Here is a 23,845-nt window from a genome sequence, read left to right as displayed (position 1 = left end):
TCCTACCCAAAGTTGCTCCTACCCTTTCCTCTTACAAACTGCCTGTTTGGCTTTTTCTGCTGCTGGCGTTTCTAAGTGCTGCAGAAACCCAACAGGTGAAGCCACCTGAACCCCCTTCCCCAGGTAAAGAGATGCAGAATCGGCTTTATTGTTGAGGTTCTGCGGCTCCTTTGGGGCGTGATGGGGGGGGGGGGAAGAAGCCTGCCGGGGCATACCCCAAAGAGAGAGGGGCGGGGGGGGAAGCTCCTTCTCGGGTCCTGTGAAAGCGCCCGCCCGCCCTGCCCAGATTCTTGCAGGAGCCAGAGCCGAAGGGCGGATGCCGCGGATAAAAAGGGTGGGACGGGACGGGCTGCTGGCAAAACTCGCGCCGGTCGCTTTTCTTCGCCAGGGTCTCTTTGTGGGCCAGAGTTTTTTCCAGCGGGCGACCAGCCTCCCCTTCCTCCCACGGGGGTCCAGCTGCTGACGAGAAGTTGGTCGGGCTCCGGAAAACAGCGCTTCCCCTCGTTCAGCGGCTGCACGTGAGTAACTGGCTGATGAGCTTGCAAGACCGACTCTGCAATCTCTCTCTCTCTCTCTCTCTCTCTCTCTCTCTCTCTCTCTCTCTCTCTCTCTCTCTCTGTCTGTCTGTCTCTCTCTCTCTCTCTCTCTCTCTCTCTGTCTCTCTCTCTGTCTGTCTCTCTCTCTCTCTGTCTCTCTCTGTCTCTCTCTCTGTCTCTGTCTCTCTCTCTCTCTGTGTGTAGGCGTCTGCTTTCAACACCATTTCTTTAACTTGGAAGGTCTGAATCAAAAGTTGAAGATGGGCTAGAATCCTGAAACAGATACCTGCCCCCCCCCCCGGGGGAAAACCCCCGTTTAAAAAAGACTACTAAATGCTAAATACTGATCAAATGCTCTCTACCTCTTGACCTGCCCTGGTTAAGTGTTTCTCCCCCAACCCCGCCCGCCCAGAGTTCCTCCTGGAACTGAATACAGGGGAAGGAGCCCAATTTGTCCTTTAGCGCAGCCCAAAGCAGCAAGTGGAGCGGAGAAATCAAATCCCGCGGCGAAGTATGTTAGGTGGAGATGGATGGGCGCAGGGAGATGGGGGTGGGCTTGTATCTTGCCTGGCTGTCTCCTCTTGATAAGATGTGCTTTGCATCCGGAAAGGCGTCGGTGGGTTCAGATAGGAATCAGACGTCCTCTCCAAATCCTGGTCAGAAATATAGAAAAGCCATCAATCATTTCACTCTGCTGATGTATAAGGGCAGACTAGATGGGCCATGAGGTCTTTTTCTGCTGTCAATCTTCTATGTTTCTATGATGTGGCAGGATGTTGGAGGAGATGGCAAGGCCCCCATCCCACTCTGGTGGGTGGGTGGGCGGGCTGTTGTGCTATGCCTTTGCCAGGCTCCTGGATAGCAATAGCATTTAGACTTACATACCGCTTCACAGTGCTTTCCAGCCCTCTCTAAGCGATATTGCCCCCTAACAATCTGGGTCCTCATTTTACCAAGCTTGGAAGGATGGAAGGCTGAGTCAACCTTGAGCCTACTGAGATTTGATCTGCAAAACTGCTGGCAGCTGGTGATCAGCAGAAGTAGCTTGCATTACTGGCACTCTAAACACTGCACCACCAAGGCTCTTATTTATTTTGTTTATTCGGGGGTTTTTATGCTGCCCTTCTGCTTAGACTCAGGGCAGCTTACAACATGTTAGCAATAGCCCTTTTGAAAATCCGGGTCCTCATTTTACCCCACTTCAGAAGGATGGAAGGCTGAGTCAACCTTGAGCCGGTGATGAGATTTGAACCGCTGACCTGCAGATCTAGCAGTCAGCTTTAGTGGCCCGCAGTACTGCGCTCTACCCACTGCACCACCACAGCTTATTGGCTGCTTTCCCCTTTGTCATTCTCCTTCTGGTGAGGAAGCGGGAGGAAAGAACCTGGGTCGCCTTAAAATGAAGAGCCTTCTCTGTGGCAGCCCCGACCCTCTGGAACCAGCTCCCCTCGGAGATTAGAATTGCCCCCACCCTCCTTGCCTTTCATAAACTCCTTAAAACCCACCTCTGCCATCAGGCATGGGGGAATTGAGACATGTATGGTATGTTTGTGTGTATGTTTTGCTTTTTAATAAGGGTTTTTTAGTGACTTTTAATTATTAGATTTGTTATACATTATTTTATTGTTGTTGTGAGCCACCCCAAGTCTGCGGAGAGGGGCGGCATACAAATCTAATAAATAATAATAATAATAATAATAATAATAATATAATATATAAATATAATAAATATAATAATAATTATTATTATTTGGTACTCTTGATTTTTTTAAAATAAATCCTCCTGGTTATTTTTATATGGTTGCTATAAATTGTCTGTCCATTAAAAGGAAAGAAAAAAAGAGGAACCCTCTGATAACAAGTGCCACTGACCCTTTCGTTTCCCTTGTTCCTTTGTCAAATTTCCTTGCCTCCCAGGAGTCTCCACCAGCACTGGACCAGAGATGCTCCCTCTGCAGGTGTATCCTCTTACCTCCCTCCTCTTCCTCCTCCTATGTCTTCAACGACCTAGCTGGGCAAAGCATCCCAAAATTAAACTGCGCTTGGTGGGGCCCAGGAGCCAAGCAGGTGAAGGGCGGCTGGAGGTGCAGTACAAAGGACAATGGGGCACCGTGTGTGATGATGACTTCAACATCCATGTGGCAAATGTGGCCTGCAGAGAGCTGGGCTACGACCAGGCCATAAACTGGGCTCACAGTGCCAAATACGGCTCAGGAGATGGTAAGGATGGGCAAGGATGGACAATGTTGTTGATCTCAAGTAGTTTTAAGTAATGCTTGCGGACTGGAATCGTGATACCCATTTTCTGTAAACTCACTAATAACGGGGGTATTTAGTATGAAAGAATTCAATTTATTGGTCTAGGTTTTTAAGATCTATAGTTGCTTTCAAGTAAGCGGGCTATGTATCTTCCTGTTCTAAGTACTGGGATTATGTGAACCAGCAAAATTTTACTTTTCCTTGGCTCAAAACCACCATTAATTGAAAGATGGGGGAGATTGCATCCCATACATTACACAACAATTCTTCTCTTTCAGCAAGAAATAGCAAAACAGTTCTGTATAACTAGTGGGGTCTTACAGTACTGTGTGTACTTTGGGCTATGCTCACTTCAACTTCAGGTGAAAAATTTTAAGCCCCAAACCTTGCCAAAAGAAGATAGGGACAAAGTCTAATAAAAAGTAACATGTTGGCCATTGTGTGCTCATCTTAAATTAATGTAAATTAAATTAAATACATTTGTATTTAGGATGAGAACTCTGTCAATGATTATAATAATAATAATAATAATAATAATTAATAATTTATTAGATTTGTATGCCGCCCCTCTCCGAAGACTCGGGGTGGCTCACAACAGTAATAAAAACAGTATAACAATGGAACAAATCTAATATTAAAAATTATATAAAAACCCCTAACTGTTAAAAACTATACAACACATACATCCCAAACATAAAATATAAGAAAGCCTGGGGGAGATGTCTTTGTTCCCCCATGCCTGGCGATATAGGTGGGTCTTGAGTAACTTGTGAAAGGCAAGGAGGGTGGGGGCTATTCTAATCTCCAGGGGGAGTTGATTCCAGAGAGCCGGGGCCACCACAGAGAAGGCTCTTCCCCTGGGGCCCGCCAAACGACATTGTCGATTAGCTAAATTCTAAGTCATAATCCATTATGTTGCCATTTAAGGTAAAAGAAAGTTGTAAGCATGTTAAACAGTACTGAGTCACAGGGAGTAAACTGCAACCTGATTGGGCCAGAGCATTATAAAATGTAAAGCACCTTTACAATGGGTGTGGTGGTATTTTAGGTGGTTGTTAGTTGGCTGGCTGAAGCAGTTTGAGCACGAGTTAAGTATTGAGTTAGAGATATGGTGTTGATACGGAGAAACCTGGATTGGTTTAGTATCTATGTGTAAGTAAACTTTACTGCATATAGCTAAAGTAAAGTTTGTTCCTGTAAATAGAAGACTAAGACAGAAGATATTTTGCTTGCACTGAAGAGTAAAACTGTGTGCTACTGTTTTTTCTACAAAAGTGTCTTCGTTATTTATCTGAACTGGTTCCTGAATTGCCACACTATAAATTCTGGTATCTAGACAAGTCCTGTCCAGCTGCTGCGTATCTCAGTATATCTGGACAAAATCATGAAACCAGATTTCCCATATTCGCTGGGCTTTTTTTGTCCACCAGTCCTGCCTTCCTCAATGTATCCTCTTCAGATACACTGGAATGCAAGTGTTATCGTATTCCACCTGGAGGGTATTTAGTTGGGGAAGACTACTCTAGTCTGATCTCTATCCAGATGTTTCCCATTTTCCTACACTTCTATGCCTCGCCAAATATATATACAGTGATACCTTGTCTTACAAACTCCTTGTCATACAAACTTTTCGAGATACAAACCGAGGGTTTAAATTTTTTTGCTTCTTCTTCCAAACTATTTTCACCTTACAAACCCAAGCCACCACCACTGGGATACCCCGCCTCGGGACTTCTGTTGCCAGCGAAGTGCCCATTTTTGCACTGCTGGGATTCCCCTGAGGCTCCCCTCCATGGGAAACACCACCTCCGGACTTCCATGTTTTTGCGATGCTGCGATTTCGCTGAGGCTCCCCTCGCTGGGAAACCCCACCTCCGGACTTCCGTTGCCAGCAAAGCACCCGTTTTTGCACTGCTGGGATTCCCTTGCTGGGATTCCCCTGCAGCATCACAAAAACACGGAAGTCTGGATGTGGGGTTTCCCATGGAGGGGAGCCTCAGGGGAATCCCAGCAGTGCAAAATCTTCGGCTGGCAAAAGGGGTGAGTTTTGGGCTTGCACGCATTAATCGCTTTTCCATTTATTCCTTTGGGAAACATTGTTTCGTCTTACAAACTTTTCACCTTACAAACCTTGTCCTGGAACCAATTAAGTTTGTAAGATGAGGTATCACTGTACTTAACAAGATGTTCTTTCTGGTGATACAGAAATAAGATTATTTGTTGTGGTGTAACAATGTTTGCTTGATTTCTCAAAATGATCCATATACATTACAAGTGATGTTTGAATTGAAATACTGGCAGTGAGATCAGGCTGGGAAAACGAAACACTGAAAAGAGCAACCAGGCTTCTACTTCTGATCTTATGTATCTATAGGTCCCATCTGGCTGGACAATATGCGCTGCTCGGGTACGGAAAGCTCCCTGGCTGAGTGTGCCTCCAATGGTTGGGGGGTGACTGATTGCAACCACAACGAAGATAGTGGCGTGGTGTGTACTGGGCCCCGACGACTCAGTTCTGCTGCTTCAACCACCCAGCTGCAGGTGAGGACCTGATGGAAGACTGGAGTTGTTTCCTTTCTAGAATGCTAATTTGGAGCAAATCATACGTGCCAGTGATTTTTACTATCACACTGTGGGCGTGCGTTGTTTTGTGGGTGTGGCTTGCCGGCCATGTGACCAGGTGGGAGTGGCTTGATGATCGTGTGGCCAGGGGGAGTGGTTTAAAGGTCATGTGACTGGCTTAAAGGTTTGGGTTGGGGTTAGGATGCCTGGCCTCTCCTCACCTCAAAGAAATACAATTTCCCTATCTATTTACTATTACTGAACATTCAAAATATACTATTTAATTCTATATATATATGCCATATGGGTACATACATATTACACACAGGCACACAAAAATGTACATTATCTAGAAACATAGAAACATAGATTGACGGCAGAAAAAGACCTCATGATCCATCTAGTTTGCCCTTATACTATTTCCTGTATTTTATCTTAGGATGGATATTATGTTTACACCCGGCATGTTTAAATTCAGTTACTGTGGATTTACCAACCACGTTTGCTGGAAGTTTGTTCCAAGCATCTACTACTCTTTCAGTAAAATAATGTTTTCTCACATTACTTCTAATCTTTTACCCAACTAACCTCAGATTGTGCCCCCTACTTTACTAGTATACTTTATCTAGTATATAAAATGGACAGCTCTTCTGAAATTATACACATTCAACCTCATATATCCCATCGACTGGTTAGGGCCCACAGGATCGGCCTTCTCCAAATCCCGTCAACCAGACAATGCCGGCTGGTGGGCCCTAAGGGAAGGGCCTTCTCTGTGGTTGCCCCTGCCCTCTGGAATCAACTCCCCCCGGAGATCCGTACTATTCCCACTCTCCCGGCCTTCTGGAAGAGCTTAAAAACACATCTATGCCAGCGGGCATGGGGTTGTTGAACTTGGTTGCCTTATGCCAGCCCCCATTATTGTATAACTGTTGGAGATATGACAGAGTTGTATGAGGTGGGCTGTCTGTGAGATGTTTTAAGTTAAGGTTTTTTAAAAAAAATAGTGATGTTTTATAGTGTTGTTTTATTTAATTTCGATTTCTTCCATTGTTATATATTAATACGTTGTAATCCACACTGAATCTCAGGAGAAGGGCGGCCTAGAAATTGAACAAATGAATGAATGAATGAACGAATGAACGAATGCATGAATGAACGAATGAACAAATGAACGAACGAACGAACGAACGAATGAACAAACAAACAAACTTCATTTACTGTGATAGCAAAGACATACCCAGAGCCCAGAAGGGGAAAAAAATTCAAAATTTTTCTACTGGTTCTGCGTACCTGACCGTACCTATAGAAGTCCATCACTGATAGGTGTGCACATCTGGAAGCCCTGCTGAGATCAATGGCCATAGAAATGTAATCTTACGGTGAAATGAAAACCAGTTAGTTTTATCTCTGTGCTGTTGCTGAGCGTGTGCATTAGATGATTACACTTTTCATGAACCGCAATCCCAAAACGGAGTCATATCCATTCTTTCTCTTGGATAGGGTTCAAAGGTAGAAGAGGTACGGATCAAGCCGATACTGGCCCGGGCCAAATTGAGCTCCCCGATCACGGAAGGTGCAGTAGAAGTAAAACTCCAGGGACGTTGGCGTCAGGTGTGCGATGCTGGTTGGACTCGAAACAATACTCGTGTCCTGTGTGGGATGCTGGGATTCCCCTACGATGGACAGGTGGCTACCAGATTCTACAGGTACGAGTAAGAAGTACAAGGGTCAAGTGCGCAATGTTATATTTGCAATGAAGAAAGAGACAGACGGAAACGGGAGGGCCCTCCTTTTAATGGCAATATAAGGCGCAGCATAAGCATCAGGTGATTCTTTTGGTATAATTTTTTTATTTTTCTCCACCGTGAAATAAAACAATATATGGTTATAAATACAACAACAATGCTTAAAATCAATCATATACAAACTTTTCTTTTCTCTTTTTTAAAAAAATATATTTTTATTAAATTTTATTACAACAAACAAAAAAAATACTTAAAGAAAAAGTGTCCAACATCAATAAAACCCCACCACCATTTAGGGGGTTAAATTATTTGCAATAAGTTTCAATTTCTTCCTTAGCTCTGGTTTACATTTCTTTACATACAAAAAGTCATTGGAATTTATTTTTCACATTGTCGTCATAAATTCTACTTAAGATACAAACTTTTCTTTTCTCATTACTTGCTCCATGGAGGGTCTTATCTCTCTTCCCGTATAAAATTTTCTGTTAATTTTATACATTATTAGCAATTCTTAAAATTCTAAATTAAATTATTTCCCCTCACTGTCTTACTACTAAAGGTTACAACAATGTAAAGAATAATAAAATCTCTTTTATCTAAATTTAATCTTATATCATATAGGTGATTAAAAATTCTTTCTCTATATATGTATCTTTAGTAAAATAAACTATTCATAATATGTAACCTACATTGTAAAATAAAGTTCTATATGTTTAAATCTAAACAATAAGTAAATTTTGTGTTATATCATTATATAGTGCTACCACCATTTCTCATCTTTGTCATCTGGCTTGCAAAGCTTGAATCAAATTCACTTGTTTCTATTTTTCCAAAATTATTACTAATACATACATAATGTATCTCTTAATTTTCTATCCAATCATAGAAAGGTGATTCTTTAGTAAGGAAAAACAGGAGTGTTTCTGTTTGTCTTGTCGAAAATTTCCTTTTCTTTCCCATGAAGAGGCCTGTCCAATTCCTGTGATTTTTGTGGGTTCTTTTGCTGCCCACACACTGGTAGTTCCGTGTGCTTGTTTCCTTCTGTCCATCTTCTACACTCCACCCACTATTCTCTTGCTAAATACAGTCCTGCAATAAGCAGTTGTGGATGCCAGGGCCATTTCACCATGGGGTCCAGCCAAACCACCATGGGGGTAATTATATAGTGGAGGCTGCGCTTCTCAGAGATTGATCAGAACCTGCACTTTCTGGCTCTGGCTTATGCATCCATTCTGTGAGACTAGCACCCCGGGGTCAACATCTAGAGTCTAGACCAGTGATGGGGAACCTATGTGCCAGAGGTGGCATGCGGAGCCATATCTGCTGGCACACAAGCTGTTGTCCTAGCTCAGCTCCAATGCGCATGTGTGTGCTGGTCAGGTGATTTTTGGCTTGCACAGAGGCTCTGGGAGGGTGTTTTTGGCTTCCAGGGAGCCTCCGGGGGAATGGGGGAGGGCGCTTTTACCCTTCCCTGGCTCCAGGGAAGCCTTTGGAGCCTGGGGAGGCAAAACACAAGCTTTCTGGGCTCACCAGAAGTTGAGGACCAGTCCGTTTCCAGCCTCCAGGAGGCTTCTGTGGGCAGGGGGAGCTGTTTTCGCTGACCCCAGGCATATAATAATAAGAATAAGAATAAGAATAAGAATAAGAATAAGAATAAGAATAAGAATAAGAATAAGAATAAGAATAAGAATAAGAATAAGAATAAGAATAAGAATAAGAATAAGAATAAGAATAAGAATAAGAATAAGAATAAGAATAAGAATAAGAATAAGAATAAGAATAAGAATAAGAATAAGAATAAGAATAAGAATAAGAATAAGAATTATTATTATTTATTAGATTTGTATGCCGCCCCTCTCCAGAGACTCACAACAACAATATACAATACAAATCCAATGATTAAAAACAAAACAATTAAAACCCTTGATATAAAAACAACCATACATCCCAAACAAACTGTACATAAAACAGGACGGCCGAGGGGAATCAATTTCCCCATTCCTGGCGGCCGAGGTGGGTTTTTAGGACTTTGCGAAAGGCGAGGAGGGTGGGGGCCGTCCTACTCTCTGGGGGGAGTTGATTCCAGAAGGTCGAGGCCGCCACAGAGAAGGCTCTTCTCCTGGTCCCGCCAGACGGCATTGTTTTGTCAATGGGACCCGGAGAAGGCCAACTCTGTGGGACCTCATCGGTTGCTGGGATTCGTGCGGCAGAAGGCGGTCCCTAAGGTATTCTGGAATCATGAATGTGAACACTCGCACATGCCCGATAGCACACACACACTCTTTTGGCCCCCGAGGGAAAAAAGGTTCGCCATCACTGGTCTAGACCATCCTAACTTGGTGTGGTGTCTTCCCAAAGTGTTAGATCAGAAACACAGACATGTTTGATGGGGCAGTGGCAGAGTGCTCAGGTTGAGGAAGATGCACACGTTCTCCAACCCTTGGCCACTTAGGTAAAGATGTACTTAAAGCTCTGAACTCCATCATCTTCAAGTGCTCTCTTTATTTCTATGACGATAGCCCCCAGCTCTTGCAGTTTATTTATGGGAACATCTGTGCAGGTACCGATTCAGGAGTGGCAGGGGCTTTAGGTAATTTAGTTGTCACGGAGAGCGCTGTCACCTTTGCTTAAAGAACAAATGAGAATATGAAGAACCATAACTTCAGTGTACTTGGTAATTTATAGAAATGAGAGTTCACAATGAGTTCTTTTTAAAAAAAAAGATCTAAAAATTGTCAACACACAGTGAAGGATCTGAGTTATGTATCTACTGTTTCTGCAATGGAATTTTTAATGCTGTTGCCAAAGTGCATTTACATTAGATCATCTAACCTTTCAGGAAACTCTGGAATCAGAAACTAAAGGATCCAAGGTCCAGGTAAGCAGTTGGCTCATTTTTTATTATTGTCTTGCAGTAGTCAATATTTGGGAAAAGGAGATTCTGGAGTTTCTGGAATTTATTTTCACAATTGCTTCCTGGGCCTTTAACACATGGCAACTCCAAATCTCAACTAGCAAATGCTCTGTCCTACACATTGGGAAGAAGAATCTGAACTCCAAATACCAACTGAATAATCAAATTATCACAGATAATCCCCACTCGGTTAAAGACCTTGGTATACTAATAACAAAAGATTTAAGTGCCAAAGCCCACTGCAACAATATAGCTAAGAAGGCTTCAAGAGTTGTAAACCTAATCCTACGTAGCTTCTGCTCTGGCAATCTCACACTACTTACCAGAGCTTACAAAACTTTTGCCAGACCCATCCTCGAATACAGCTCATCTGTTTGGAAGCCATATCGCATCTCAGACATTAACACCCTTGAAAGTGTCCAAAGATACTTCACCAGAAGAGCCCTTCACTCCTCCACTTGAAATAGAATACCCTATGAGACTAGACTTTCAATCCTGGGCCTAGAAAGTTTAGAACTAAGACACCTTAAACAAGATCTAAGTATTGCCCACAAGATCATATGCTGCAATGTCCTGCCTGTCAGCGACTACTTCAGCTTCAACCACAACAACACAAGAACACACAACAGATTTAAACTTAATATTAACCGCTCCAAACTTGACTGTAAAAAATATGACTTCAGTAACCGAGTTGTCGAAGCGTGGAACTCCTTACCGGACTCCATAGTGTCATCCCAAAACCCCCAACACTTTACCCTTAGATTATCTACGGTTGACCTATCCAGATTCCTAAGAGGTCAGTAAGGGGCGAGTACAAGTGTACTAGAGTGCCTTCCGTCCCCTGTCCTATTGCTCTCTCCTTTAAGCAGTTAATTCACAAAATTTCAAAAGCTTTCCCTATTTGTGTCTAATTATGATATTTACCTGGCCCTTTTCTGCTGTGTTTCAATAAGGTTGCCATATTTTCTTTACCAACCATGAATGAGACAGGTTGAAGACATGTGTCAGTGTTTAGAATAGCATAGACTTCTTTATTGGCCAAGTGTGTTGGACGCACAAGGAATTTGTCTTTGGTGCATATGCTCTCAGTGTACATAAAAGAAAAGATACATTTGTCAAGAATCACGAGGTACAACACTTAATGTTAAAGCACTCTTTTCTTCCTTATACTGACACCATTGAAGGACTGACTCAAGCTGTATTAATTCTGCTAGTCTTTGTCACCTTGGAGCAAAGTCAGGTGACTTGAAACAAAGGCAATAGAAACAGGATGGCAAGTGAGGACAGCAAATTTCACGCTAGTATAGTTTTCTGCGAACTCAAGGATGGGTGGATAGCACTTCAGTTCAGCCACGGAAAAAGCCTTCTGGAGGACGGCCAGAGGGATGATTATCTGACAAAAGGCAATCGTTTCTTCCCTTGTTTTGCAGCCTAAAAAGCCTGAGCAAAAAGAACACCTTCTGGATCCATCAGATGAAATGCCTGGGCACTGAGGTTCACTTGGGGGAATGCAAACTACATGTGCTTCCGAAAGCTCAGAATCAAAGTGCCTGCCCACATGGTATGCATGCCTTGGTCAGCTGTATAGCAGGCCCTGAATTCCAGCCCAAGAAAGCCAAGCTAACCAGCCATAGCAAGCCTAAGCAGGTAAAAAGAAGACCGTTTTCCAAAGAATATTAATAGAGGCTCGTATATCTTGATAGGTGGGCTCAAAATATTCACGGTAAAGAGGACTGGCCATAGCAAATCCACAGTATCTACTAGGGCAAGGAGCAGTCTAATTGTCTGTCAGGATGATTTCTGACAAAGGGTTCATAGTGCTTCACTGAATCAATCCTATATAGCTGTTCCATCCTATAATAGCAGTGCAAAGACCAAGGAGTTACAGGAAGAGTTACAGGAACTTACAGTCACTCCTGCCCTTATCACCTCGAGGTTCAACTACTGCAATGCTGTGTACATGGGGCTACCTTTGAAAAGTGTTCGGTTCGGAGACTACAGTCTCCGAATCCTCAATCGGAGTATTGCATTGGCAGTTCTGTGTTAGCAAAAAATTCAGAAGGGAAGGATTTAGGGGTAGTGATTTCTGACAGTCTCAAAATGGGTGAGCAGTGTGGTCGGGCGGTAGGAAAAGCAAGTAGGATACTTGGCTGCATAGCTAGAGGTATAACAAGCAGGAAGAGGGAGATTGTGATCCCCTTATATAGAGCGCTGGTGAGACCACATTTGGAATACTGTGTTCAGTTCTGGAGACCTCACCTACAAAAAGATATTGACAAAATTGAAAGGGGGCAAAGATGGGCTACAAGAATGGTGGAAGGTCTTAAGCATAAAACGTATCAGGAAAGACTTAATGAACTCAATCTATATGGAGGACAGAAGGAAGAGGGGGGACATGATCGAAAGATTTAAATATGTTAAAGGGTTAAATAGGGTTCAGGAGGGAAGTGTTTTTAATAGGAAAGTGAACACAAGAACAAGGGGACAAAATCTGAAGTTAGTTGGGGGAAAGATCAAAAGCAACATGAGAAAATATTATTTTACTGAAAGAGTAGTAGATCCTTCGAACAAACCTCCAGCAGACATGGTTGGTAAATCCACAGTAACTGAATTTAAACATGCCTGGGATGAACATATATCCATTGAAAGATAAAATACAGGAAATAGTATAAGGGCAGACTAGATGGACCATGAGGTCTTTTTCTGCCGTCAGTCTTTTATGTTTCTATGTTTCTATGTTTCTACAGACAATGCAAAATGCAGCCACGCGAGTAGTGATGGGCATGCTGAGATATTCCCATGTTACCCAAACACTCCTCGAGCTCCATTGGCTGCCGATTGGTCTCTGAACACAATTCAAAGTGTTGGTTATGACCTATAAAGCCCTACATGGCATGGGAGCAGATTATCTATGGGACCGTCTTCTGCCTTATGTATCCCAGCGGCTGGTTAGGTCCCAAAGAGTTGGCCTTCTCCAGGTCCCGTCAGCCAGGCAATACTGTCTGGCGGGGCCTAGGGGAAGAGCCTTCTCTGTGGCGGCCCTCTGGAATAAACTCCCCCCCCGGAGATTCATACCACCCCCTCCCTCATCTGTAAGACCTCCAAAATGCATTTCTGCCGACAGGCCTGGGGCCACTAAAATTTTAACATCTACCCCAGCCTATAAGTGAAGAATGATAGGATGAATGTGGATGATTGGTTTTAAATACACTACTCAAAAAAATAAAGGGAACACTTAAAAAATAGAATATAACTTCAAGTAAGGCCTGAGGTTACTAGATCTTCCCCCTGACCGATGAATGTTTTAGTACAATTGTTGAACGAATGGTAATGGAAGTTTTTGAAATAGGTTTTTAAGGATTGTTTTTATGTATTAATTGGATTGATTTTACTATTGTCTCTTTATATATGTTGTGAGCCGCCCCGAGTCCTCGGAGAGGGGCGGCATACAAATCCAATCAATCAATTAATTAATTAATTAATTAATTAATTAATTAATTAATTAATTAAGTAAGTAAGTAAGTAAGTAAGTAAGTAAGTAAGTAAAAATGAATGAATGAATGAATAAATAAATAAACAAACAAATAAATCTTCTGTGAAATCAAACTGTCCACTTAGGAAGCAACACTGATTGGCAGTCAATTTCACATGCTGTTGTGCAAATGGAATATTTCATTCATTCAGATCTAGGGTGTGTTATTTGAGTGTTCCCTTTATTTTTTTGAGCAGTATAGGGGCTTTAGAATACAACTTAAGTTAGATTTCTATGTGCTTTTACTGTTGAGATTTTTGGAGTGTTTTAATATTAGATTTTTCATGTTCTGTATTTGCTTACTGTGAGTCGCCCTGAGTCCCAGGAGAAGGGTGGCATAGAAATCTGATAAACAAACAAACAAACAAACAAACAAACAAACAAACAAACAAATAAACAAATAAGAAATCTAAGTAGCCTTAGAACTTTCATAAAATGTTAAGAATGAAAGAGGAGAGCTGCAAGTTAAAGACCTTAGATGCAAGCCCACCGCTTTCACTATTTGAGTCCACCTTTCATAAACGCCACTAGCCCATCGTTCTGTTTGTAGGTCCCTAATCTCTATCTCCATTCCAGCAGGAACCTCAGGTGCGTCTCCGTGCAGGCCCACACATAGGTGAAGGGCGTGTGGAAGTGCTAATGGGCAACCAGTGGGGCACTGTGTGTGATGAAGGCTGGAATCTACCTGCTGCCAGCGTGGTGTGTCGGCAGTTGGGTTACGGCACTGCACGGGAAGCTCTTTCAGGAGCACAGCTGGGCCAAGGTGAGTGGAAGGGATGGAGGAGGGAAATCATAAAGTAGGTGGTGCAAGGCTCAAAGTAGGAAACCTGCACCCTTGAAAAACGTTGAAAGGAGAAGGGAGACTCTGGATAAGTTGCTCCTAAGAATCATTTCAGTTCTGCAATACCCAACATAGATAGGAAGAAGAGGATGAATTTGGAGACTACTGAACTGGGGAACTGTTGTGGTTGGCTCTGGATCAGCTCCTGCAACATGGAATTTGGATGTTGGTTTAGAGGAATACTCAGGGTCACAGAGACTTGTATTATTGCCAGCAGCTTCTGATAGTGAAGATTCATTGCCAAGGTCAGACGGTGGGGAAGCGGAAGTGGACGGAGAGATGGGTGCAGCCAGCCCATTAGATAATGACCCCATTAGTGAGTCATCAGACCCGGAGGAGGATCAGTGGATAGACGCCGGTATGCGCAGGCTCATGGCTAGAAGGGACCAACTGCGCAGGTATCGTCGGAGATAAGGGAGAACACCTGTTGCTGAGGCAATTAGGTTAATGGGGTTGATGATAAATTACAGGCATTGGGGAGTGAACATGTGGGTGTTTATTCATTTGGAGAAGGATCATTGCCAAGGTTTGGACTATTCTAGGACTTCTGTTGACTATTTGGACAATTCACAATTTAATCTTGTGGATTCAAAGAAGGGGGAGCTGTGCGGAATCACAGCTGCCTTAATTGCTCTTTTTGTTCCTGTTTTTGATTGCATTCCAGGACTGTTATCTGGGTGAGAGAAATTTTGACTCTGATTCAACCTGTGTGCTTTCAACACTGTTTCAGATAAACTACTTTTATTTCTTCTGAGCTGGCGTGTGTGTGTTTGACTTTGCCTTCCTCTCTCACTGGGGGCTGTTAATGAGACGCCCGGCATAACAGGGACCCAAGTGAAAGAATGGGAGGCTAGAAGATCCATGTATCCCGAGGGAGAAAGAATCACTCTGCATGTGGGGAAGAATTTGGGGTGTACTGTGTGTGTGAGAGACCCGCAATGTGATGGGACTCCATCCTATCAAGAATAATTCATGTTACAGGCCTGGGTCCCATCCATTTAACAAGAGTGCGGTGCAGGGGACACGAACGATCCCTGACGGACTGCAGGTATCAAAAAGCAGCTCAGACAGGATGCCGGCATGACAATGATGTTGCTGTCCGTTGCAATGTGCCCCAGACAGATGCCCGACGCCAGGTAAGATCCAGTTATTTGACTAAAAAACCAAAACCGGGAGAGAAATTAATAAAACAAGGAAGTGGGTTGCTTTTGCAAGAGAACGTGTAGCTGATCTAAGAGCTTTAAGGGCTAAATAAGGTTAAAGGGTTAAATAAGGTTCAGGAGGGAAGTGATTTTAATAGGAAAGTGAACACAAGAACAAGGGAACACAATCTGAGGTTAGTTGGGGGAAAGATCAGAAGCAACATGAGAAAATATTATTTTACTGAAAGAGTAGTAGATGCTTGGAACAAACTTCCAGCAGACGTGGTTGATAAATCCACAGTAACTAATTTAAACATGTCTGGGATAAACATATATCCATCCTAAGATAAAATACAGGAAATAGTATAAGGGCAGACTAGATGGACCATGAGGTCTTTTTCTGCCGTCAGTCTTCTATGTTTCTAAAGAGTAAACTGTGTTTGGAATGAATAAAGAGTTGTTGGGGCCACAACTAAGTAGGCTGCAAGCAAGCAAACAACCCCCCCACTGCCCCTTGACCAATCTGAATGGGCTTCATACAATCCATTCTGCATTTCTAAGGAAACTTGTATCCAAATTGTCAAAGACTTTAAAGAGGCCAATGTAAGTTTTGGATTCACCTGTAACACTTGTCTCATTACACCAGAACTCTTCCATTCTATTAAGCCAGTTTTCCATCCATTCAGATCCGTCTGGCTGGTGGGCGCACTTCAGAGGAAGGAGTTGTGGAAGTCCTGGTGCCCAGAGGAAATGACTTCCGCTGGGGTGCTGTGTGTGGGGAACACTGGGGACTCCAGGAGGCCATGGTCGTTTGTCGACAGATGGGGCTGGGCTTTGCAAGCCATGCTCTCCAGGTAAGCGATTGCCTGCATTACTGACTCATAAGTGTTCTGTCGAGCTCTCTGGTAGAATCCTCCCCAAAATGCACAGATACAATTTCAGACACTTGTTTGAAAATTCAAAACAATGTTCTTTGTACCGAAAATGCAAATAAACAGAGCACTCTTTTTGTATAGCAAAGAGCACTTGTCTCCAACCAAACTGGTAATTTGTACAAGTCCCTTATCAGTTCTGTGATACTTAGCTTGCAGCTGTGAGGCAATTCACAGTCCTTCTTCTTTCACAAAGTGAAACACACTTTGCTCTGGTTTAGTTTCAAAGCGGGGGAAAATCAGCACACAAAGGTCAAAGTCAGCAAAGCAGGCACGAAACACAACGATCAGATAATCCTCCACAATGGCCAAACCCACAGGCTGCTATTTATAGCAGCCTCACTAATGACCACAGCCCCACCCAACCACAGGTGGCCTCATTTTCTTTGATAATAATCTCTCAGTTGTTGCTGCCTATGCATCGCTCTCCGCATGCATGGCTGTATCATTTACTCTTGTTCTGAATCCAAGGAGGAGCTAGATAATTGATCTCCTTCTGAGCTGTCTGCCACACTCTCCTCCTCCCTGTCACTCATGTCTTCTTGGTCAGAGGAGCCTTCATCATCAGATTCCACTGGGGGCAAAACAGGCCTGCGGCATGTGGATGTCTCTCCCCCACATCCACAGTCCTTGGGGCAGGAGCAGGGCCAGAGCTAACCACAACAATAAGGTTAAGTGCACCAGCACAATTCTGGCTTGCTTACTCAGTTGCAAAGATAGTACCTGATGTTGCAAGCTTTCAAGTTCACCATGATTGGGCAAGGGCTTAAAGGAATCCCGGGACCTTATGTTCCCCAAGGCAAGGATTTCAAATTCAGAGCCCTGTGGTTTACTTGGTCCCTCCTCCCTTGTTCCTATTCCAGGAAACATGGTACTGGCAGGGCAATACGGATGCTTCGGAGGTGGTGTTGAGTGGCGTGCGCTGTAAAGGCACAGAACCGTCTATCCTACAATGTCAGCATCATGGGCCCGTGCACTGCCCTAACGGAGGAGGCCGCTTTGTTGCAGGAGTCACCTGCACCAGGAGTAAGTGGAAATAGGAATGGTCTGGCCAGGCCTGGGAAAGTTTAAAGCTAAGACTGTGGGAGCACATCTTCTAGGGCAGCTATCTTAGGCATCACAGAAGATGGTTGAGTGGTTCAGGGTGGGGAATTTGTAGTGGGTGGGACATTTTATTCTATTTTTTATTCTATTTTTAAATTTTATGCATGGTGGGACTGGTGTCTGGGTGTCACACGACTTTCATTGCCAATGACAATTCGTTGTTTTGACAATGACAATTTATTATTATTATTATTATTATGAGAGCCACCTTTGTGCCTAGGACAGTGATGGCGAATCTATGGCACGGGTACCACAGGTGGCACGTAGAGCCATATCTGCTGGCACGTGAGCCATTGCCCTAGCTCAGCTCCAACGTGCATGTGTGTGCGGGCCAGCTGATTTTTGGCTTGCACAAAGACTCTGGGAAGGCGTTTTTAGCTTTCAGAGAGCCTCCAGGTGGATTAGGGAGGGCGTTTTTAACCTCCAGGAAAGCCTTTGGAGCCTGGGGAGGGCGAAAAAGTAGCTTACTGGGTCCACTGGGAGGGGGCAGGAAGCTGTTTTTCCCTCCCCAGGCATTGAATTATGGGTATGGGCACTCACACATGCGGGATAATGCACGAGCATGCTCTTTCGGCACCCGAGGGAAAAAAGGTTTGCCATCACTGGCCTAGGATAAAGGCAGATTGATTGATTGATTGTTATATTGAGCTTCAAGCTGCTTGGGTGAGAAACAAAACGTCTTCAAAGAAAAAACTAGAAAGTCCAGTTGCCTTTTGAAAAAAGCAACTTTGGGGTGATCTGATGTACAAATGTGGAGAATGTGGTGTAGTTGGATTGGACTCAGAGGCGGGCTGTTAAGGTGGAACGGTGACGTGTGCTCACCCCTGTGGCTCTGAGTGCCAGCGGAGTCCAGTGCAATTATGCTACTGCACCTGGGCAGGTAGCGAAATTGTACGCGGACATGCAGGTGCCCCACAGTTGCCGATCAATTTCCGGTCACAATTCAAAGTGTTGGTTATGACCTATAAAGCCCTTCATGGCATCAGACCAGAATATCTCTGGGACCGCTTTCTGCCGCACGAATCCCAGTGACCGGTTAGGTCCCACAGAGTTGGCCTTCTCCGGGTCCCGTCGACTAAACAATGTCGTTTGGCGGGACCCAGGAGAAGAGCCTTCTCTGTGGCGGCCCCGACCCTCTGGAACCAGCTCCCCCCAAGATTAGAACTGCCCCCACCCTCCTTGCCTTTCGTAAAGTTCTTAAGACCCATCTCTGCCGTCAGGCATGGGGGAACTGAGACATCTCCCCCGGGCCTATACAGTTTATACATGGTATGTTTGTGTGTATGTTTGCTTTTAATAATGGGGTTTTTAGTGTTTTTTAAATTATTAGATTTGTTCTTACATTGTCTTTGTTATTGTTGTGAGCTGCTCCGAGTCTACGGAGAGGGGCTGCATACAAATCTAATAAATAATAATAATAATAATAATAATAATAATAATAATAAAAGTGCACTTATGCTACCTGCCCAGGTGCAGTAGTAGAATTGCGCTGGACTCTGCTAGCACTCAGAACCACGGGGGTGGGCACACGTCACCGTTCCACCTTAGCAGCCCACCTCTGGACTGGGATGTTAACTCTTAACCTCATGGGCCTAGAATTTATTTATTTTATTTTATTTATTTTATTTATTTATTTTGTCCAATACAAATTGAAAGTTAAGGAGAATAAAAACGTGTAGTAGTAAATATCAGGGAAGGGATAGAAGAAGAGATATGAGAATAGAATACATCAATGAAGAGTAGAGGAAGGATATATGGATGGGAGAAAAGATATATAAAATATAGGAGAGACAATTGGACAGGGGACGGAAGGCACACTTGGGTAATAATGCTCGCCCCTTACTGACCTCTAATTCACAATGTATGGATTGAAGCATGCTCAACTTGTCGTTTTAGATGCTCCAGATCTAGTAATGAGTGCCCAGATAGTAGAGGAGACAGCTTACCTCGAGGACCGCCCATTGAACATGCTGTATTGTGCCCACGAGGAAGGCTGCCTTTCGGCCTCTGCTGACCGTATGAACTGGCCAGAGGGGTATCGACGCCTGCTGCGGTTCTCCTCTCAGATTCACAACCTGGGCCGGGCTGATTTCCTTCCCAAGATTGGCCGTCACGCATGGATATGGCACGAATGCCACAGGTAGTGGGCAGTTCTTGGCACACCATGGCCATTAATATGTACAGTGTTCCCTCGATTTTCGCGGCTTCGAACTTCGCAAAATGTCTATACCACGGTTTTTCAAAAATATTAATTAAAAAATACTTTGCGGGTTTTCCCCCTATATCACGGTTTTTCCCGCCCGATGACATCATATGTCATCGCCAAACTTTCGTCTGCCTTTAATAAATACATTTTTTAATAACCTTTAATTAATAAACATGGTGGATAATAATCTAAATGGTTGCTAAGGGAATGGAAAATTGCAATTTAGGGGTTTAAAGTGTTAAGGGAAGGCTTGGGATACTGTTCCTAGCCAAAAATAGTGTATTTACTTCCGCATCTCTACTTCGCGGAAATTCGACTTTCGCGGGCGGTCTCAGAACGCATCCCCCGCGAAAATCGAGGGAACACTGTACTTCTTTGTCATATGAAAGTGCTATTGCTCTCTGATGCACGTGTGCAACTTGAAACTGACAGCTGCCGTTGGTCTTTTTGCTTATTCATTTAAAAAAAAAAGGTAACACGTCCAGACTTTTCTGAACCTAGCCTTTTCATCTTCCCGTAAGTTAAAGCTCACGTGTCCCACTGAAAGATATCCACCCTAGCCAGCTCTTTTATGGTGGGAGCTCAGTTTGTTGCATCTGGGAAAAATAGCAATGTTTATGCTCAAGCTATCATTATGGTTGGGCACGGATGAAGCGCTATAATAGCCGCTGAGCCAAAAGCCCCACTTAATTCGTCTACTTTGCTTTGTTTCATGGCTCAGCAGATCTTTGCTTTTCGTTGCCACAAGTAGCAGGAAGGACGGCTGGGCTATTGCCTAGGCAAGCCCGTTTCTGCCAAGCTGTAGTTTTATCCTGACCTATAGTAGCCTCCTGATTCTTCGTTTTCATCGCCCCACAGACATTTCCACAGCATTGAGGTTTTCACACACTATGACTTACTGACACTCAATGGATCCAAGGTGGCTGAGGGACACAAGGCCAGTTTCTGTCTGGAAGACACCAACTGCCCAGAAGGTAAGAGAAACTTCAGTAACAAAGTTAGAACCAAATGCTACATATGCAGAAACATAGAAACACAGAAGTTGACGGCAGAAAAAGACCTCATCTAGTCTGCCCTTATACTGTTTCATGTATTTTATCTTAGGATGGATATGCAGTATGTTTATCCCAGGCATGTTTAAATTCAGTTACTGTGGATTTACCAGCCATGTCTGCTGGAAGTTTGTTCCAAGCATCTACTACTCTTTCAGTAAAATAACATTTTCTCACGTTGCTTCTGATCTTTCCCCCAACTAACCTCAGATTGTGCCCCCTTGTTCTTGTGTTCACTTTTCTATTAAAATCACTTCCCTCCTGAACCTTATTTAATCCTTTAGCATATTTAAATGCTTTGATTATGTCTCCCCTTTTCCTTCTGTCCTCCAGACTATACAGATTGAGTTCATTAAGTCTTTCCTGATATGTTTTATGCTTAAATTATGCTCAGTTTACCAATTTATTCATGACACACAGCACCCACAAAATTCAGAAACAACAGAGAATCTGCCTTGTTATATTTTTTGCTTATGTCTCTGTCCAAGAGACTAGAGGGCAGACCACAACTCAATGATAAAACTACATGTTTTGCATGCAGAAAGTGATAGGAAAGTCTTTCCTGATACATTTTATGCTTAAGACCTTCCACCATTTTTGTAGCCTGTCTTTGGGCCCGTTCAATTTTATCAATATCTTTTTGTAGGGTGAGGTCTCCAGAATGGAACACAGTATTCCAAATGTGGTCTCACCACCAGCGCTCTATACAGCGGGATCACAATCTCCCTCTTCCTGCTTGTTATACCTCTAGCTATGCAGCCAAGCATTCTACTTGCATCATGTACATCAGACGTCTGTTGTGGGCGAGGCAAGACCTTGTCTCTCTCTTACCTCTATTCTCTTCCATATAGGAATGCAGCGGCGTTTTGGCTGTGCTAATTTTGGAGAGCAGGGTGTCAGTGTAGGCTGCTGGGACACATACAGACATGACATTGACTGCCAGTGGATAGACATCACTGATGTGCCCCCTGGGAGTTACATATTCCAGGTAAGTCTGGGAAGGAATTTAACTTGATCTGAACACAGAAGTATTAACATCAAGGCATAAATTCAGCCCTTGTTGTCCATTGCTTTGTCGTGGACTTATTTTAAAAAACAAAAACTGGGAAGGGGCCCAGTGAAGATGAGAACAGAGCAAGCAACCTGAACTTCATCCTTTCCTGCTTCCCTCTTTTTTCTGCCAGGTTATAGTGAACCCTAAGCAGGAAGTAGCAGAGTCTGACTTTTCCAACAATGCCCTTCGCTGTCAGTGCCAGTATGAGGGACATCGTATTTGGTTGCATGGATGCCATACAGGTATAATAAACACAACAGAAAGCCTTAACTATGGTCGGAAGCTAAACTGTGTACCACAGCCTGGAAAGATTGATTGATTGATTGATTGATTTACTTACTTATTTATTTACTTTTTTTACTTTTTTACTTTTTTACTTTTTTACTTTTTTACTTTTTTACTTTTTTACTTATTTACTTATTTACTTATTTACTTACTTACTTACTTACTTACTTACTTACTTACTTACTTACTTACTTACTTATTTATTTATTTATTTATTGGATTTGTATGCCGCCCCTCTCCGCAGACTCGGGGTGGCTAACAACAATAATAAAAACAGCATGTAACAATCCAATACTAAAACAACTAAAAAACCCTTATTATAAAACCAAACATATATAGAAACATACCATGCGTAAAATTGTAAAGGCCTAGGGGAAAATAATATCTCAGTTCCCCCATGCCTGGCGGCAGAGGTGGGTTTTAAGAAGCTTAGGAAAGGCAAGGAGGGTGGGGGCAATTCTAATCTCTGGGGGGAGTTGGTTCCAGAGGGCCGGGGCTGCCACAGAGAAAGCTCTTCCCCTGGGTCCCGCCAAACAACATTGTTTAGTTGACGGGACCTGGAGAAGGCCCACTCTGTGGGACCTAACGGGTCGCTGGGATTCATGCAGCAGAAGGTGGTCCCTGAGATAATCTGGTCCGGTGCTGGTACTCTTTGGCATTGCCAGCTGGTGGGATCATGGGAGAGTGCCTTCTCTGTGGTTGTATGATTTTTTGAGGAATGTTTCTTTTTATTTTAACTTTTGTTGTCATATTTTATTGTTGCTCACCGTCCTGAGTCCACGAGCAGATAGCAATAGTATTTAGACTTATATACCGTTTCATAGTGTCTTTACAGCCCTCTCTAAGCGGTTTACAGAATCAGCATATTGCCCCCAACAATCTGGGTCCTCATTTTACCCACCTCGGAAGGATGGAAGGCTGAGTCAACCTTGAGCCAGTGGTGAGATTTGAACTGCTGAACTACAGCTGGCAGTTAGCTGAAATATCCTGCAGTGCTGCACTCTAACCACTGCGCCACCCTGGCTCTTTTGGGCGGCATATAAATGTAATCAAATCAAACCAGCTGGATTAATAATCTCCTTTCTCCTTCTGCCTTGTTTGTAGGCGACGAGTATGGTGCCAAGATAGAGTGGGACGAGGAAGCACAACGGAGACTAAGCAGCAACTTTATCTAAGGCAAATATTCCAGGATCAGCTGGAATCCCCAAGGAACCTGGATCTAGATCTTCTCATGGCTCAGAGCAACCCAACACAAGCCATGGTAGAATCCAAGCAGCTAGATTCTGCAGACAGATTCTTTCGAGACCTTCTTCCCTCCCGGCTATTTGTCCAGGATTTTCACACACAGCGGCACCACATAACAAACTTCATGGCCATACTGTGACCATCACTACTTTCCCTTCCATGACACAGTCCAGCTTGTCTGGCCTGCTTTCTCTATTTATTCAGCTTGACAACTATGGTCAAATGTGGGACTGGGGTGACCTGGTGGTTGGCACTACAGTTTTTCCCATGTCCGGCTAAGAGAATAGTTCAGAGGCAAAGAGGACCATGCTCCTGCCTTGCTGGCAGAAGGGGTGCATGCGTAGCACAGCCCAGAAAAAACCTACCTCAACCAGCACTATCTGCTGACAAGCTTTTATCTCAGGAGCTGGTTCATCTCAAGGCATCTCCCAGC

The 23,845-nt window shown here is 43.6% G+C and overlaps 1 protein-coding gene across 1 annotated transcript; it reads left to right on the top strand.

The window, feature by feature from the left end:
• The first annotated feature begins 439 nt into the window (after window positions 1-439).
• LOXL4 (lysyl oxidase like 4) lies at window positions 440-23,537 on the top strand. Its single transcript, XM_070754027.1, has 15 exons — window positions 440-518; window positions 2,454-2,756; window positions 5,170-5,336; window positions 6,861-7,066; window positions 9,945-9,983; window positions 11,450-11,666; window positions 14,131-14,314; window positions 15,374-15,528; window positions 16,221-16,388; window positions 17,330-17,492; window positions 19,467-19,710; window positions 20,635-20,750; window positions 21,680-21,816; window positions 22,013-22,124; window positions 23,272-23,537. Exons 2-15 carry the CDS (start codon window positions 2,480-2,482, stop codon window positions 23,340-23,342), a joined length of 2,256 nt encoding a protein of 751 aa, XP_070610128.1. The 5' UTR covers window positions 440-518; window positions 2,454-2,479; the 3' UTR covers window positions 23,343-23,537.
• The last annotated feature ends 308 nt before the right edge of the window (window positions 23,538-23,845 follow it).

The sequence above is a fragment of the Erythrolamprus reginae genome, chromosome 5 (genome assembly GCF_031021105.1).
Source record: "Erythrolamprus reginae isolate rEryReg1 chromosome 5, rEryReg1.hap1, whole genome shotgun sequence".
NCBI lineage: Eukaryota > Metazoa > Chordata > Lepidosauria > Squamata > Dipsadidae > Erythrolamprus > Erythrolamprus reginae.
Note: the sequence above shows the minus strand (reverse complement) of the source record. Positions and strands in the feature narration are given on the sequence as shown.